General features: G+C 34.5%; 1 protein-coding gene across 14 annotated transcripts in view; it reads right to left on the reverse strand.

Moving 5' to 3' along the window:
• RIMS2 (regulating synaptic membrane exocytosis 2) overlaps positions 1-20,007 on the reverse strand; it is a gene marked incomplete at its 5' end in the record, with an annotated part of 588,318 nt that overhangs the window by 458,619 nt on the left and 109,692 nt on the right. For all 14 annotated transcript variants that reach the window (XM_080803094.1, XM_080803113.1, XM_080803090.1 and 11 more), the window contains one exon: positions 9,535-9,745. In XM_080803094.1, coding sequence (XP_080659220.1) covers positions 9,535-9,745 — 211 coding nt within the window. The remainder of the gene's footprint in view (positions 1-9,534; positions 9,746-20,007) is intronic.

Raw genomic sequence — 20,007 nt, forward strand, 5'->3', positions numbered from 1 at the left:
TTTCAGATATGTTGTATATTGTAGGTATGTTTCAATTACATTTTTATCAAATCCTGGAGCTGCAGATTTACCTCATTCATTATACGGAAAATGCCTACTACATATCCTATTTGGAAAACCAGGCCATGTTGAGAAACCATCAGATAAATATGTTTTTTTTTTTTCTCAAAGAGTCCAACTTCATTTTTAAATTCAAATAAATGTGGCATTATGGGCCACCATGATCATCTCACATCAAAGTTCTAATTCTAAAAAAGAGACATAAGGAACCGGAGTCCCACCAGAAGTCCGCTTGCCTTAAAGAAATAAGATGCTTCTCCTTTCTATATTTCTTACAAAATCTCTAACTGCTTTGCCCTCAAGGAACTCTCCCTCAAGACAAGACATTCTAGAATTGTCACTTTGTTTCGTGCCCCAGAAATTCTTACATCCTGAGGCAATCCGTTATATAAAGACTAGATTCACATTAGGTAGGGTTAAGGAGCAGGCGTTTGATTTGAAGAGCATAAGAGCAATTATAAAAAAGTGAGTTAGAAAGAAAATTCCACAAAACAGAAATGTTCTCAGGTAGATCAATTTTGAGAAAAAAATGAAAGAATACGTATGGGAATTTTTGTCCTTTAAGTTATTCACATTCATCTACTCTCCAGAAAGCCTTCCTTCCACAGCAAGTGTACACTACCTCACTCTCAAGCCTACCGCCATATACCTTAGAGTATAAAATGCCTATGGAATCATCCAGAGATTCCTGAAGAGAAACAATCCCAACCTGTAACTACAACAGATTTTGTAAACTTCTTAGCTCTTCTAGGTAATATTACCAACACTGAATCATGCTCTACAGGTGATGGAAGTGGGGGTGGAGCCACGTAAATAACTATAAAAGATAGTTACTATAACTATAAAAGTTATAGTAAATAACTATAAAATAACTATAAAACTATAACTATAAAAGATGCCGTGTGGAGAAGGAATGAGCTCATGTAAAAAATATCTTTCCTTACGCTCCATTTGCAACATGATTTTGCCTCCTCCCATGATGCTGATATGCATGAGGAAGTATAAAATGTCCTAAGGCTCTGCAAGTTAGACTGTTTCTCACAGTTCCTTTATTATGCTGTACCATTAGGGAGGCTGACATCAATGAGGGAAAATAATTCTTCCTTTTAAATTCAACAACCATTTCAAATAATATTCTCACACCTTCTACGTCATTGAGCCTAAAGGCTTAAAATTGAGGATCCACCTGATGCAGTCATTGGCTTAAGGGTAGTCCTATGAATTATATAATTCTAATAATTAGAATTATATAGAATTATATAGAATTATATTAGAATTATATAGAATTATATAATTAGAATTATATAGAATTATATAATTCTAATAATTAGAATTCTATAGAATTATATAGAAATATATAGAATTATATAGAATTCCAATTATTAGAATTATTATAACTCTATATAATTCCAATTATTATTTATTATATAGCGTTATAATAATTCTAATAATTGGAATTATAACTAGCTGCTACCCAGCTCTCAAATTCCTATGAACACAGTTTACTAAAACAGTGATGCCCTCAACACTCTCATGTTCCATAAATGTGGAATGGGATAAAAACCAAAGCTTAATGCACAGTGTGCTAGATACAATAACATAAGAAAATTAATGGAGTTTCTCAGTTTCTTCCTAAAAATTATTAAGCAGTAAATATATTTGGCTATATGAATATACTTTCTGGTACTTCAAGCATTACATGAGTTATCTATTTTAAAATTTTAATTTTAAAATTAAATTTTAAAATTATAAAATGTTGAACCCAGAAGAGACCTTAGAAATCACAAACTGATGCTTTCATTTTACAGATTTTGAAACAGAAGCACTAAGATATGAAGTGACATGTCAAACCAAAGTCATACAACACCAGGACAGAAACAAAACTTGATTCTTCATCTCAACTTACGCCAGCCTCTTCCTGGAGAATGTTGTTTCCTGATATACTGGTATGTAGTATTTCTATGACATTTAAAAGAAAATTCACATATGATATGCTTGCCTTGGGCATATGGGAACTGATTGTATATTACACCAGCACACTAGCTAAAGACTTGCCCATAATCACAGTCACCTGAAATTTTTTTAATTTTATTTATTTATTTTAAGTAATCTCTACACCCAGTTGGGGGCTCGAATTCACAACCCCGAGATCAAGAGTTGCATGCTCTTCCAACCGAGCCACCCAGATGCCCTGTGAGTTGAAATTCCTCAAAAGAAAGAAAGACCTGAAGGACTGCAGAAATACTCTAATCATTATTTTATTTCTCAGTGCACAATTAAAAAGTTAATCATTAAAATCATTCATATAAATGATACTTACTGACATGGTTATACAGTAGAAACGTCTATATTATTTCACTCTTAACCATATGATATATTGAACAATGTATGTCAATATATTTTAAGGCCCTTGCTTAATGATCATTTGCTTTTATAATAATTCTAAAAGTTATTATTCATTCTGCTTCAAATCTGATAATTTAGAGTAAAGAAAAAATCACATCTATTATATTTGTAAATTAATATAATTCTGAAAAATATATTATTACTTACTTTTTCAAAATTAGATATCTTTTAAGCAAATGGTAATCTATTTTTCCCACCAAAAAGCAAAAGAAAGAAAAAATTAATGTTGCCATCCTTTGAAGCTTAAAATAATCCTCACTGTAAATTACCTCTCATGTCTGCCCTATTAGAATCCCCATTCTATGATTACAAAATAATTTCTTCCTTATGAAGTCATTATTTTTAAATCTAAACTAAATATAAAGCTTTAATTTACAGGGGGTGTCATCTTAAAAGGAAATAAATGAAAGCAATATTTCACAAAAACATATTGTATTGGTATTTCCATATGTCCTGCACTACATTTATTCTTGCTGAATCATAAATGTACCTCAAAAGAGTTAATTAATTGTTAAGGATGGCTCCACATGAAAGAGCCTCAAAATTAAAACAAAAGATTCTTATCTTATTCTCATAGAAGATTACTAAAATAATTTTAAAATGCTTTATAATTAAATTTTAAGCTATAAAATACTTGCATTCTCATTATTCTACTTCATAAAAATTGTCTGAACAAATTTCACTGAGCTTAATCCTTTGGGGCTATGATAAATCAAAAAGTGTATTCAGCATCTATTGAGAGTAAAAGCCTCTTCTATTACATAAGGCAACCAAGCATACATACAATGATCCAATTTAAAAAGAGAAATTGAACTCAATACTTTTTTCACTTGGAATATAGACAACCTTTATACATATCATACAAAGGAATGCTTCCTCAAGTAGATTATGAATGAAAATGTAGAAAAACTAATAAAGAAATCCAAAGTTATGCTCTTTGAGCTAAAATCTAGATTATTTTTTCTTATGTTTCATTCCGCTAATACTTCCCTCAGATATAAGAAAAAATATGAGAAAAATGGGAAATACTACTTCTGGTTCCTTCTTTCTTCCACAAACCATCCACCAGGCTAATCCACAACATACAGAGTTCTATAGTTGACTACAATAAAACAGACTTTCAAGGGGATTTCCAATTTTTCACTGTATTTAATTTACTAACTAAAACTTTGCTCAGAATAAAGTGACTATACATTAGAAACCGGAAAATATATAATCAAGCCTATAATCTGATTCATTAGAGACTTCTACTTGTGGCCTAAATGGGGTAGCAAGAACAGGATTTCTCCACTTGCCTAGCAGTCAAACATAATGTGGGAAAAACATATGAAGAAGTGGTTTTCAAGACACTGGGCATCAGGCAAAAAAACACAGAGATAGCGAAAATATGGGAAACAAACAAGATAAGCTCTATAACTGCCCCCAGCTTATTGCTTGAGAGACTTTCCAGGCAGCAGAGCAGTACAGAGGAGCTGAAGTTCAGTTTGGCAAACTTCCTCAAGTGAAGAGAACAAACTGAGAACAAACACTGTGAGGAGGCCAACACAACTGCATTTCACAGGCCAGCTCACCAGAGAAGAAAAAGCTGCAGAGGGAGAACCCCATAGATCTGCAGGAATTCCCTTCAAGTATTCAGCTGGTAATGATGAGTGAGCATGCATGTGAAAAAAGTCATCTGAAGGGTTAGAGAAAACAGTGGGTATTTCTACCACCAAAACTGGAAGAACTGTTAATTCACGTCAAATAAACACACCCAAAATTGGTTAAAGTACTCAGGAGAGAGTCAGGAAAACACATATTATAATGAGAATAATCAATCAAAACCAACCAAAAACTGAGACAGAGATGTTGAAATTAGCAGAAAAGAACATCAAAACAGTTATTACAGAGCATTTATTCTATATGTACAAAAACTTATGTAGCTCATGGAAGATATTTTTTAAAAGTCCAAAATTGAAATTTAGACATAAAAACAATATCTAAGATGAAAAAAAAAAAAAGCAGATATGATATTGCCAAAAAAAAAAAGATGGGTAAACTCAAAAGCACAATAGAATATACTTAAAATGAAAAGCAAAGAGAAAAATAAAATTTGGTTTAATGAAAAGAACATAAGTGAGCTGTAAAACAACTTCAAGCAGCCTAATTAATGTATGGGTAATGGGAGTTCCTGAAGGAAAAGAGAGAAAGAAAGGCCAATAAAAATATTTGGTATGTGGTGTGGTGAGTGCTGTGTATTGTGTAAGACTGATGAATTACAGATGTGTACCCCTGAAACAAATAATATATTGTACATTTAAAAAATTTTTTTGAAGAAATAATGGCCAAAATTTTCCAAAACCCTACAAAAACTATAAACTCACAAATCAAAAAAGCTCAAAAAAGCTACAAACACAGGAAAGATGAAGAAAAATAAACAAAGAAACTTATAATTAAGTTTCATGTAGCCAGTGATAAAAAGAATTATCTTAAAAGTAATTAGGGCAACTGGGTGGTTCAGTGGGTTAAAGCCTCTGCCTTGGGCTCAGGTCATGATCCCAGGGTCCTGGGATTGAGCCCCACCTCGGGCTCTCTGCTCAGCAGGGAGCCTGCTTCCCCCTCTCTCTCTCTGCCTGCCTTTCTGCCTACTTGTGATTTCTGCCTGTCAAATAAATAAATAATATCTTTAAAAAAAAAAAAAAGCAATTAGACAGGGGAGCCTGGGTAGTGCATTTGGTTGAGCATTTAACTCTTGGTTTCAGCTTAGGTCATGATCTCAGGATAGTGAGATGGAGCCCCACAGATGGCTCTACACTCAGTGTGGAGTCTGCTTAAGACTTCCTCTGCCCCTCTTCCCCACCCCCACCCCATGCTCAATAATAAATAAATAAATATTTAGGGAAAAAAGCAATCAGATAAAAGAACATATATACAGAAAAACAAAGATGAGAATGGTATCACATGTCTAATTGGAAACAGTGAAACAACATTTTAAAATACTGAAAGAGGGGCGCCTGGGTGGCTCAGTGGGTTAAGCCTCTGCCTTTGGCTCAGGTCGTGATCTCAGGGTCCTGGGATCAAGTCCCACGTCAGGCTCTCTGCTCAGTGGGGAGCCTGCTTCCCCCCCTCTCTCTGCCTGCCTCTCTGCCTACTTGTGATCTCTGTCTGTCTGTCAAATAAATAAATAAATAGTCTTTTAAAAAAATAAAATACTTAAAGAAAACAACCTCAATCTAGAATTCTATACCTAGAAAAAAGTTAAAAAAAAAAAAAAGCAAAATTTTCAGCAGAAAAAGTTTATTCATCATCAGCAGACTCACACTACAATAAATATTAAAGGAACTATTTCGGGCAGGTAAAATATGATACCATACAGAAATATAGATCAATGAGAAGAAATTAATAATATTAGAAATGATAAAGACAACAGTAAATATATATTTCCTCTATTATTTAAAACTCTTTAAAAGAAAAATTTTTAAACAAAAAAGAATAACTGTGTAATGTCAGGTTATAAAATAAGTAAAATTAAAATATATCATACCATAACATAAAGTCCTAAAGAGTAGATATGGAAATACACTGTTGGAAGGTTCTTATATTATATTATACACAAAATGATATACTATCAGTTAAGACTGATGATGAAATTTAAAGATTTATACTACTAAGGATTTATACTACTATCCTGAAGCAATTAATAAAATGACAAAATGAAGAACAAACAAAGCTATAAAACAGAGTCACAAAAGCTAACGAGGCAACAAAGGCGATAACCTGAATCATAAAAAGTGCTTGATGAATTCAAAGGAGACTAAAAGAAAAAGAAAACAAAAACAAAAATCAGATAGTACAAGAAGAAAAAAAGGAAAATGATATAACCAAACAAATCATATAAGAAATTATATTAAATATAAATTATCTAAGACCCCAATTAAAATGTAGAGATTTTCAGGTTGAATAAGAAAGCAAAGCCCAATTATATGCTGTCTATAAAGAAAATACTTTAAATATGAAGACACAAATTAATCTACAGTAAAAGAGAAAAATGTAAACCAAAGTTGGAGTGGCTTTATTAAGATTAGACAAAGTGGATTTCAGAGCAAAGACTATTACCAGGAAAAAATAAAGCCATATAATGATTTTAAAGGGCTCAATTAATTAATAGAAGCATAATAATCCTAAATGTTTATACATTTAAAAACAGAACTTAATAAAATACATAAAACAAAACCAAAAATACATAGAACTGCAAAAGGAAGGAGACTAATTCATGTATAGTTGTATATTTCAATATCCTCTTAATAATTGAGAAAATAAATAAGCAGAAGATCAAAAAGGACATACTAGACTTGAACAACTGCATCAACCAACTTGACTTAGAGTACATTTAAAAACACTCCACCAAAAAATTAAAGAACATATGAATATATATCCTTTTCAAGTACACACACATTTACCAAAATAAACCATATACTGGTCATAAAATAATTATGAATACATTTAAGGATTCAAAGTATTCAAAGTATGTTTAGGACCACAATAGAACTAAATTAAAAATCATTACCATAAAGATCTCTGGAAACCCCCTAGTATGTGGAAAATAAATAACATACTTCTAAATTATTTATGTATCAAGAAAGAAAAGGAAAACTTGTAAGTATTTTTAACTGAATGAAAATGAAAGACAACATATCAGAATTTGGGGAATGTCACCAAAGAAGTACTTAGGGGAAACTGACAGCATGTAATGGCAATATTAGAAAAGGAGAGACATTTCAAAGCAAAGACCTCAGTTCCCACCTTAAGAAACCAGAAAAAGAGAAAATTAAAGCCCAAATCAGCAGAATTAAAGAAATAATAAAGATCAAAGATGAAATCAACAATTGAGAAAACCAATGAAACAAAAAACTAGTTATTTGAGAAGATCATTAAAATTAATAGATTTCTAGGGGCGCCTGGGTGGCTCAGTGGGTTAAGCCGCTGCCTTCGGCTCAGGTCATGATCTCAGGGTCCTGGGATCGAGTCCCATATCGGGCTCTCTGCTCAGCAGGAAGCCTGCTTCCCTCCCTCTCTCTCTTTGCCTGCCTCTCTGCTTACTTGTGCTCTCTCTCTGTCAAATAAATAAATAAATAAATCTTAAAAAAAAAAAAATAAAATAAAATAAAATAAAATTAATAGATTTCTAGCCAAATTCAGCAGGAAAAAGAGAGAAGATGTAAATTACCAATATCAGAGATGAAAAAGGTAGCATCACTACAGAATCTACAGATACTAAAGAATAATAATGGAATACTGTGAGCAGGTTTATGCCAATAAATATGACAACTTATGAGAATCTGAAGAAATTCCTTGAAAAACACCAGAGCTCATTCAAGAAAGAATAAATGACTTGAATAATTCTATACCTATTAAAAGAAATTGAAAGGGTACTTTAAAACCTTCCCAAAAATTAAACAGCATGCCCAGATGGCTTTCCTGGTAAAATCTATTTTTATCCATTAAGTCTTTTTTTATCCATTAAAATCTTTAATTTATCCATTAAAGGATAAATACCAATCCTACAGAAACTTTCCTAAAATACTGAAGAGAGGGAAATACTTCCCAACTCATTTTATCAGGACAGCATTACTGTGATACCAAAAATCAAAGAAACATATTATAAGAAAGGAAAACTACAGACACTAACATTCATGAAGCAAAAACTATAAATAAAACTTTAATAAATCAAACTCATTATTACATAAAAGGGTTAAACCATCATAAGCAAATGGGATTTGTCCCAGGAATATAGTTGGTTTAGCATTTCAAAATCAACCAATGAATTTCATTACTACATTAACAAGCAAAGAAAAAAGCATGATTAGTTTCAATAGATGGAGGGAAAGTGTTTGACAATTTCCAGCATATATTCCTGATATAAAAATAAACAAATAAACCAAAAAAACTGTCAGCAAATTAGGAATAGATAGCATCTATGAAAAGCTAACAGCTAATATAATACTTAATAGAGAAGGACTGAATACTTCCCCCCTAAGATCAAGGACAAAACAGGGATGTATGCTCTCACCACTTCTATTCAGAACTGTGCTGGAGATTCTAGCCAATGGAAGTAGTCAAGGAAAAGAAAAATAATCAGGTAAACCAGGGGGAAAGACTAAGGGGAGAAAATGGAAAATTATTAATTCTGGGGAAAACAAAACAATGAGAAACAGGAAACTGAGAAAATGGAGAAATGAAATCACACAGGAGAACAAATCCCCATAATTATGTTTAAGTAATGTATGCACAAACATCAGCTTCTTATTTTAAAACTGCCTAAGTAAAGAATGGAATGATAAAATACTAGAAAGGAAATAAATGCAAATTTTAACGAACTTATTGAGAAAGACATTATAATACTGTTTTTGCTGATTTCAGCAAAGCATTCCTTGAGCAGCATTAACATATTCCCTAAAGTGGATGGATAAACTACAAAAATCAAGTATAAAACAACTCCTTAACATTTCTTCTTTAAATTCCATAGTCTAATGTTTATTTCATTAATGTTAAAACAAAAATAAAGGGTAACAAAGCTTCAAAAGCTGTAAAATTATAAAACACAGACTCTCTAAGGTGGGAAGAGCCTCTCTTGAAAGGAAAGAAAACAGGGGTCAAAGGATGACTAGGTCTATAAAATTATAAAATTATGTATAGGTAATGGAAAAAGCAGTGCCACTGCTCTAACATTAATCAGTTGTGTGACTTTAAGAAGGACCTTTAGTCTCCCTGAATATGAGTTTTCTGCATCTATAAAATAAAAGAGTTAGACCAATTGATCTCTAATTTATCTTCCTCATCTTTGAAAGTTTAAGATCCTATGATTCTAAACAAAATCATTAGCTAAAGGACATAAACAATGAGACAAATCCATCAACTGAAAAAAAAATGAAAAATTTCTTTTATCTAAAATAAAGACACTAGAGGTTTTTTGGTTCATTGGTTAGCCTAAATATAAATTTCAATTGTCTGCTTTATTTTATTCACAATTAGCTTAACTGTATTATAAGCTTAACTATAAGAGAATAATGTGTAATTTTCATTCTGTACCTTGTTTGAGCGTAATGACACTCGACCTCCACAACGAGCACAGAACTTTGTTTGGCAATATGAACAGTTATGGCCACATCCATCAGCAAATTTTGTTTTGTGGCAAATACCACAGGTTGGGGCATCACCCTTCTGTTCTTGCTGCTGTTGTGATTCCTCTCCCATCTTCTTCACCTGCTCCTTGTACATTTCAAACTGCTGATGAAGTTTTCTGCAGAGAAAGCAGATAAGAAAAATTTGGTTGCCTGATGGTCTCAAAAACAGTAATTACAACAATCTATATACAATTTTGTATCCAAAAATTTCATAAAATGAGAATAAAGAGTAAAAATTTAATTTTCTGATTATTGAATAACATCCTACATGGCATATCACAAGAGTGTTGTAACTAGTTCTGCCCTCTGACATACATGGTAATTTAAGAGCCAATTAATACATGCGAATAGAGATAGCTCTTTAAGTCATAATTGTAAAATTTTTATCTCCCACTTGTAATATATCAATCATATGCCATAAAATATTTAAAGTATTATTTTTCAAAGGTTTAGCTTCAGAATTGGACTGAGCTGATTTGACACAGTATAGCCAAAACCTATGAACTTCAAATCTTTGAGACAACTCTCAATTGGAGTGCTCTTAAGAATCCAAACAGAGGGGAAAACACTGGATGAGTGCTCTCACTAATTGTTTAAATCTGTTCAACAGTCTGGATATTAGCTGGCTTTAAAAACATTGTGAAAGATTAGAAGCCTAGCAAATAAGACTGTGCAAATAAAAATAAGGCCAATTTTTAACTTAAAAACAAAACCAAAAAAAAATGAGAAAAAAAATGCCTAGAAAAAGGTAGTATAATAAATCGTGATAAAAAGTTTCACTTCCATTATCTTCATAACGGAAAATTTTAAATGTTTTAAAACTCCAATTAACTCTGCTTAAGATTTTCAAAGCTGTAAATGATGTCACTCCCAACCTAAAAATGACAAAAGCCTAAATAATCTACAAAATCATAACTTTTCTCGAGCCCATCAGACAGTTGAGGATATAAGGCAAACAATGTGAACTCCAAAGAGCAGCAAGCCCCTCCAAAGAGAAATGAAATACACTGTTTCACCATTGGCAGAGCAGAAGAGGAGAAAGAGAGGCCACCCTACAAGCAGGTAAGAGGAAATTAGTTAAAATTTTAACAAATTGTAAAAGGCCAAGTGTGGGCTAACATACAGTTTGGAATAGCTAGGGACCCAGACTCAAGGAAAGCTCACATTCACCCACAAGCACTTTTCTGCAGGCCTCTACTGGTCACTTACGAAGAAGACTGGGAGCAGGGCATAAGAACAAACAACTCTTTGGCGGTACACATGTGTAGGTGTAAAAGAGTTAACTCGTGGCTGCTGGAGTACAGGCCCAACTCCCCAGACCATCTCTCCTAAAAATGTCAAAGCTATAAGCCACAGGGAATGGGAAATTCTGTCATCCCCAGGGCAAAGGCATCTACTGCAGCTAAGGAAAAGGTTAAAGGGGAAAAAAAACCTCTGCCCATGAAAGAGGGACAGGAAACCATCTTCAGCCAACAACCGTTGCTCAAATCAAAGGCCTTTCATGACTAGGGGAGGGATGGAAATTCCTGTCCCAAACCTATCAGAGATATAAGGCAGATTTACTTCTATCAGAAGAAGGGCCCAAGAACGCTGAGCAAACCTCATCCATAAGGCCCAGATCCACAGGTCCTACCAACAATGAAGGGCAGGAAAACTTAACAAAACACCCTTGCCCCGGCCACAAACCTAGAATCAAGAAATGAGCATCAATCGTTTACTGCTGGGGGGAGGAGTGGCAAGAGCAATTTGTTACTCTGTGGAGTAAGTAGATGGAAATGGCTGAAGGGGTAGCAAAACACTGAAAAAAAACTTCTCATACTCCTGCATTCTTCCTAAATACAATGCAGCAGTAGCCTACTGGAGGAATTGGGAGGAATTTGAAGACTGATGCACTAAAGATAATGATGGCAACAACAAAATCCAAACCTATCTGAACTTCTGACCTGATGATGACTTAATTTCCAACACTAACAGTCTGACAGAAAAGGCATGCCCACTTAAAGGCATAAGTATAATTCAAAACCACGAGACTCAGGGGAAAATAGCAAGGAATAAACAACCCATCGCCAAGAGATAAAATAATTAATATAATTAGATTCAGAGATGACAAGCATGATGGAATTATTGGAGTCATCAGGCAGACTTGAAAATTACTATAATTATTAAGGTAAAAGGTTCACAGAAAAGGGGGGACAACAAACATGAACAGATGGGGTACTGAGGCAGAAAGATACAAAGTATAAGAGTCATATGAAAATGCTGGAAATAGAAAACATGGCATCAGAGATAAAGAGTTTCTTTGATGGGCTAAGGGATACACTTGAAAAAACTAAGAAAAAGATTAGTAAACTTGAAATAAGTCAATAAAAAATATCCAAACAAACAAAAAGGAGTTGGAGAAGGAAAGAAAAAAACAAACAGAGCATCCAAGAGCTAAACTGATCTAACATGTGAAATTGGTGTCCCAAAAGAAGGAGCAAAGAGAAAAGAGGAAATATTTGAAGGTATAATAGCCATGAGCTTTCCAAAATTAATGAAAGTTACCAAATCACAGACACATGAACCTGAAAGAAGCCTTTGTAGAACAAACACCAAATCCACACACACCTAGACTCATCATAGTCAAACTGCTAAAACCCAAAGAAAACTATGAAAGCAGCCAGAGAAAATGATAATTATATGTATAGAACCAATGATAAAAGTTACAGAAGATCATCTTTCAGAAACCATGGAAGCTAGACGACTTTGGAATAAAATCTCTATGAAGGACTGACAGAATAAAACTGTCAACCCAAGATCCCATGGGCAATGAAATCATGTTTCAAAAAATAAAGGGAAGGGGCGCCTGGGTGGCTCAGTGGGCTAAAGCCTCTGCCTTTGGCTCAGGTCATGATTTCAGGGTCCTGGGATCGAGCCCCAAATCGGGCTCTCTGCTCAGCAGGGAGCCTGCTTCCCTTCCTCTCTATCTGCCAGCCTCTCTGCCTACTTGTGATCTCTGTCAAATAAATAAATAAAATCTTTTAAAAAAGAAAAAAGGAAAAGCAAAATAAAGACTTCTCAGGCAAAGAAATGTTGAAAGAATTTAATGCCAGAAGACATTAACCATAGGAATTTAAAGTAAGTTCTTTAGGCAGAAGGAGCATGATATTCCTTGAAAGTATCATATACAAAACTGAACACATAAAAATAAACGCTTATACTAAAAAGAAAAAAGTCTCAAATCCATTTCCAAAAAAAGAGAAAACTAAAACCAAAGAAAGCATTGGGGAAAAAAAGTTTTTTAACTATAGAAGAAATCCATGAAACAAAATGCTGCTTCTTTAAAAAAAAAAAAAAAAAAAAACAATAAAATCAATAAACCTCCAAACAAAATAATTACGGGGGGAGAAAAGATAAAAATTACCTAGAGCAAGAATGATAGAGGGAACATCACTACAGACTCCACAGTTACTCAGAATTAAATGCAAAAGATTACAAGAGAAAACTATGAACAATTCTCTGCTCATAAATTCTGTAGCTTACATAAGAAATAGACTATAATAAAATAGACTATTTCCTCGAAAGACTGAAACTGGCACACCTCACTCAAGAAGAAACAGAAAGACTGACAAGTCCCATATGTGTTAAAGAAATTTAATTCCTAGTTTAAAACCTAAAACAAAACAAAACAAAACAAAACAAAACAAAAAAACCTCTCATGCTCACTGGCTTTATTGATGATCTCCACCAAACATTTAAGGAAGAAATAACACAATTTTACATAATCTCTTCCAGAAAATAGAAAATACAGGACCACTTCCTTACTAATTTCCTAAGGCCAGCATTACTGTGATACCAAAACCACATAAAAATATAATGGGCGGGGGGCGGGGCCGCCTGGTGGCTCAGTGGGTTAAAGCCTCTGCCTTCGGCTCAGGTCGTGATCTCAGGGTCCTGGAATCAAGACCCGCATCAGGCTCTCTGCTCAGCAGGGAGCCTGCTTACCTTCCTCTCTCTGCCTGCCTCTCTGCCTACTTGTGATCTCTGTCTGTCAAATAAATAAATAAATAAAATCATTAAAATATATATATATATAATGGGGGGCACCTGGGTGACTCAGTGGGTTAAAGCCTCTGCCTTCGGCTCAGGTCATGATCTCAGGGTCCTAGGATTGAGCCCCACATCAGGCTCTCTGCTCAGTGGGGAGCCTGCTTCCCCCTCTCTCTCTGCCTGTCTCTCTGCCTACTCATGATCTCTGTCTGTCAAATAAATAAAAATATATACATATATAATGGAAAATTATAGACCAATATTCCTCATGGGAAGATGAAAAATCCTCACACAACATTATCAAGCCAAATCCAGAAATATATTAAAGAATAATACATCACAAACAGGTGTACTAGGCTTGTCCTGGGAATGCAAGGTTGATTCCACATTCTAAATTCAAGCAATATAAATCACTATATTAACAGACTAATGGGGAAAAAAATCATATAATTATGTCAAAATATACTGAGAAAGCACTTGACTCAGCAAACTAGGAATACATAGAAACTTTCTGAATGCAGTAAGGGTTACAACAGCCTACACCTACAATTAGCCTACAGCTAATATCATACTGTATTGTGAAAGATTAAATGGTTTCCCTCTAAAGTCAAGAAAAAAGCAAGGAGTTCTCTTTCACTACCCCTAATCAACATTGAACTGGAAATCCTAGCTAGTGCATTAAAACAATAAAAAGCATAGAGATTAGAAAGGGGGAGAAAAAAAGTTGTGTGCAGATGGCATAAATATCTATATATGAAATCCTAAAGAAACTACAAAAAAATCTACTATAGTAAATGTGCTTTAGCAAGGTCACAAGATATAAACTAAGCATATCCCCTAAACTTGTATTTTTATATACTAGCATTGCATAATTGGAAATCAAAATTTTAAAGAGTAGTCTGTAATGGCATCAAAAACAGAAGAAAGAAAACACTCAGGTATAATTTGAACAAAATACATACAGGCTTTTAAAATACTATAAAATACTGATATGAAAACTATAAAATAGTATGAAAACTATAAAATACTGATTAAAAGAATCAAAGGAGATCTAAGTAAAAGGAGAAATATGCCATATTCATCAATGAGGAAACATTATATTGTTAAGATACCAATTCTTTCCAAATTGATCTCTCGATTCAATGTTATCTCAATCAAAATCTCAGCATGATTTTTTTTGAAGAAATTGATAAGCTAACTCTAAAATTTATGTGGAAAAGCAAAATTCCTACAATAGGCAAATATTTTGAAAAAGAAGTTGCAGGACTCATGCCACCTGATTTCTAGACTTACTATAAAAGCTACAGAAGTAATCAAATCAAACATAGTGTTAACAAAGGATAAACACACACATAATGGAACAGAATAGAGTCCAAAATAGCCCAATACTTAAATGGCCATTAATTTTTTTTAAAAAGATGTCAAGAAAATTTAATGGAGAAAGAATAATCTTTTAAAGTTGAAAATAGAGCTACCACACCACCCAGCAATCGCACTACTGGGTAATTACCCTAAAGATACAAATATAGTGATCCAAAGTGGCACATGCACCTCAATGTTTATAGCAGCAATGTCCACAATAGCCAAATGATGGAAAGAACCTAGATGTCCATCAACAAATGAATGGATAAAGATGTGGTATATATATATACAATGGAATACTATGCAGTCATCAAAAAACCCAAACTCTTGCCATTTGCAATGATGTGGGTGGAACTAGAGGGTATTATGCTAAGTGAAATAAGTCAATCAGAGAAAGACAATTATGATATGATCTCTCTGATATGAGGAATTTGAGAGGTAGGGCGGGGGTTTGCGGTGGGAAGGGAGGGAAAAATGAAATAAGATGATACTAGGGAGGGAGACAAACCATAAGAGACTCTTAATCTCAGGAAACAAACTAAGAGCTGCGGGGGGCGGGGGCAGGGGGCATAGGGTAGCTGGGTGATGGAGTGATGATACTGGGGAGGGTATGTGCTATGGTGAGTACTGTGAATTGTGTAAGACTGATGATTCACAGACCTGTACTCCTGAAACAAATAATACATTATATGTTAATAAAAAAGGAAAAAAGAAAAAAAAAAGAATAATCTTTTAAGCAATGAGAAACTCATGCACAAAAAAAGTAATTGGAAATCCATGTGTTACAAAAATGAACCTCAATCATACTTTACACCTTATGCAAAAATTAACTCAATGTCTTATATAACTGCAATCAACAGATTACAGAACTGAATCTAATGACTAAAACCATAAAACTCCTAGAAAAAACACTGCAGGAAATCATGACCGTGGGTTAAACAAAGACTTTTTAGATAGGCTAGACAAGGATTTCTTCAATAGGATGTAAAAGGTATGATCCAAAAAGCAGCCATTGGCAACATGCTAAATGAATAAGCATGGCTGTGTTCCAGCAAAATGTTATTTATAAACACAAAATTTTAATTTCAGGTAATTTTTACAGTCACAAAATGTTATCATTAAAATTTTTTTTATGATTTTAAAATGTAAAAACCATTCTTAACTCACCACTTAAAAAAAACAGCCAGTAGGCCATATTTGGCCTATGGGCCATAGTTTGCCCACTTCTATACAATATGAGTTCATTTATATGATAGTCTAGAAAAGGCAAAGTTTTGAGGACAGAAATCAGACCAATGGTTGCTAGGGACTGTGGCAGAGCAAGAGAATGAAATACAAATGTAAACAAGGAACTTTTGGGGGTAAAGGAAATGTTCTATGTCTTGCTTATGGAAGTAAATATGTAAGTGTATGTTTTTTCAGAATTCACTTAAGTACTACCCTCAAAGGGGTGAATTTTACTGTAAATAAATTACATCTCAAAAACCTTGATTTTAAAGAAAGCTATTTTCAAAGTGCTAACCTAAAGTCAGTAGGTAAATTAAAAATAGAACTCTATGAGTGAGTCCATTATAGCAACGTAATTATAAACACATACTATATGTATAACAGTGTAACAGTACACTTAAATAGCTATGCCAGTTTAACTTTTTCTGTAACTTCAGATAATATACACTGTTTTTTCCCTGATTATCTTCCACCAAGAGAGAAGCTCTGCTAACACAAAGTAAGCACCACTACCCATAAAATGTGTACCAGAGCAGGCATGAGTTTAAGCAGACCACTGGATGAGCCCTGCCCCATGTAGAAGAATTCTGTTTCCATGTGTGAGATATATTGTACATTTCTATTATACACCTGTTGATACACTTACGATGTTTGAGATTCCTCTCAAGAAATGGCTGAACCCAGCCGGGAAAAGGAGAAGACGGGAAGAGGAACATGAGAACCCGCAAGGTTTTGTTTCAGTTCTAGAGGCGTGGGAATACTAGGCTAATGACCAAGGCACACTGAAACAAAAAAGCAGTCTGCTTAAATGAACGGTGCTAAAATAGAATGTCTCAGTGGGGAAGTGGAAGCCCCATTTCACACATGAGGAGAAGGGCCATCCTATTAGTCACAAAGTTAGGAATCATGCATCCCGGAGAACTATTTCAAGAACTATCTGAAACCCTCTTACAGAGAACTACAGAAATTCCAGAGACTGGAGCAGTAAGGCTGCAGGACGGGATCCAATGGCAGCTGTGGGGAGAAAAGAGATAAAGGAGATGCAATCCAGGGAGGACATGACGACAACAGTTTGAGGTAACGAGAGAAGATTTAGAGAGATTTGGGGTGTGCATCCTTCCAGTCCTATAAAGTGAAAAACTACTATACGTACAAGTGGTGCTGTACAGGGGCACCCAAGTGGCTCAGTCAGTTAAGCGTCTGACTTTTAGTTTCGGCTCAGGTCCTGATCTCGTTGTCCTAGATCGAGCCCCACATAGGGCTCTACGCTCAGTGTGAAGTCTGCTGCAGATTCTCTCTCCTTGCTGAGAAGAGCATATCTCTCCCTCCCCATTTATAAATTAAAAAAAAATTCTATCTCTGCTTCCTTATCCCATTCTTCAACCAACCTAATCTAGTTTCCAGTCTACTTACCAACTCTCACAAAGTTCATCAATGGTCTCCCTGTTCCTAAAGTTAGTGAGCAAAATATTTACTCTGTATCTTACTGAGTTCTAACAATATTTGAAATTATGTTCAACTATGTTCACTACCCCTTGGCTTTCACAATGCTCTCCTCGTTTTCCTGTATCTGCAGCCGTTCATTTTCTTTCTCCTTTGAAGGTCAAGACTCAGGCCCTCTTCTCTTCTCATTCTATGGTGTCTTCTTAGGCAGTCTTATCCCCCATCCAAGGCTTCAATTTCCACCTATCTATAAATTACTTATAAATGTAAATGTCCAGCTCAGACTTCTCCTCTGAGTTTTAAAATTCAATTGCCTACTCAACATCTCTATTTGGAGATCTCAATGCCACCTCAAATGCAATATGTATAAAACTGAAATCATCATTTTCCTACACAAACCAGATTCCCTCTAAAGTGTTCCCTATTTCAGTAAATGGTGCTACCATTCAATTATATGGCCTGAAATCTAGAATTGCTCTAGAACTCTCCCTCTCCCTCACATGCATAATTTACCTATCACCAAGTCCTTTCAGTTTTACTTCCTACATGTGTCTTGAATCCTTCCACTTGTCTCTATATCCCCTGTGAACACCATAGGCCTTGTTACCACCCATGCCCACCTGATCTCCTAGTGAGGCTACTCACTTCCACACTTCTCTCCCTCAATCTGTTGTGTACACTACAGGAAAACTTAGCTTTCCTAAAAGACACTGTTTAAAATACTCTACTGGCTTCTGATTGCTCTTAAATAAAAAGAAAACACTTCTTATGAAGACTTACAAAGCCCTGAATGTTCTGGCATACATTCCCTCTTCAACCTCAAGTTTTACACAGTTTCTTTACCCTCATTCTGTTAATGCCATTCTGGCTTTCTTTCATCCTTTAGATTCAACATTGTGCATCTCATTACTGGTCTTTGCACTTTACACATGCTCTTGTTTCCACCTGAAATGGATTGCAATGTGCTCGCTCGTTCTTTCTTTCTTTCTTTCTTTCTTTCTTTCTTTCTTTCTTTCTTTCTTTTTCTTTTAAACCTTGGGTATCCAGAACAGAATTGATCATAAGCTTGTTAGTACATATCCATATCTGGCTCCTATTTTAATTAATTCTTTTTCCCTTCCCCAATGTGATTTCTCTTTCATCGGATAACCAGTCCTGTCAATTTACATAAATGGCATTGTGCCATTTACTTGTTTCTGCTTCTTTTACTTGCCATTCAACTTTACTTTTTTATATTTAAATCTAAATAAACTATAGCTAATTCATAGGGTGTTTATGGTGTATCAGGGAGATAGGTACTACTATTATTATTATTCCTATTTTCATTCCTATTCTTTAAAGAAACTGTCTTGCTCATGGTCTTACAGGTGGTAAGTCGTTAAAGCCAGATCCAAATTCAGAGTTGCTTCAGAATCCATGCTTTTAACCACTACAGTTTTTGCATCTAGTTCATGCATTTTAATGGATGTATAATGTTCTGTTTACATAAATCACATTTTACTCAATGTATTTTTTTAAAGTTGGCCCTTTATCATTTATTATTATATTATTTCTGTAATGATATATTTATAAACCCACATACAGGCATACCTCATTTTATTGAGATTCACTTTATTGTACTTTGCAGACACTGGCTATTTTACAAGTTGAAGGTTTGACAACCTCCACTGAGCAAGTCTATCAGCCATTTCTCCAATGGCATTTGCTCACTTCTATGTTTCAGTGTCATTTTGGCAGTTCCCACGATATTTCTAACTTTCTCATTATTATTATACTATGGTGATTGGTAATCAGTAATGAGATAGTATTCTTTAGCAATCAAGTATTATTTTTTAAGATTTTATTTATTTATTTGAGAGACAGAGTAAGATAGCACAAGCAGGCGGAGTGGCAAGCAGAGGGAGAGGGAGACTCAGACTCCCCGCCCAGCAGGGAATCTAATGTGGGGCTAGATCAGAACCTGAGCTGAAGACAGAAACTTAACCAACTGAGCCATCCAGGCATGCCTAGCAATAAAGTATGTTTAATTAAGACAGATACATTCTTTTAGACAGAATGCTACTGCACACTATAGACTCCAGTAGGCACGCATGTAACTTTTATATGCACTTGAAAACCAAAAACTTCATTCGACTCACTATATTTCCACATGCACTTTATTGCAATGGTCTAGAACTGAATCCACAGTATCTCTGAGGTAAGCCTGGAGGGTTTTCTCTGGGGTATATATGCAGGAGTATAGTACACATCATCAAGTTGACTAAATATTTCTAAACTGCTTTCCCAAGTGGCTTAACCCAGTTAGCATCCCCACAAG

Source organism: Martes martes (assembly GCF_963455335.1).
Source record: "Martes martes genome assembly, chromosome: 4".
Classification (NCBI taxonomy): Eukaryota; Metazoa; Chordata; class Mammalia; order Carnivora; family Mustelidae; genus Martes; species Martes martes.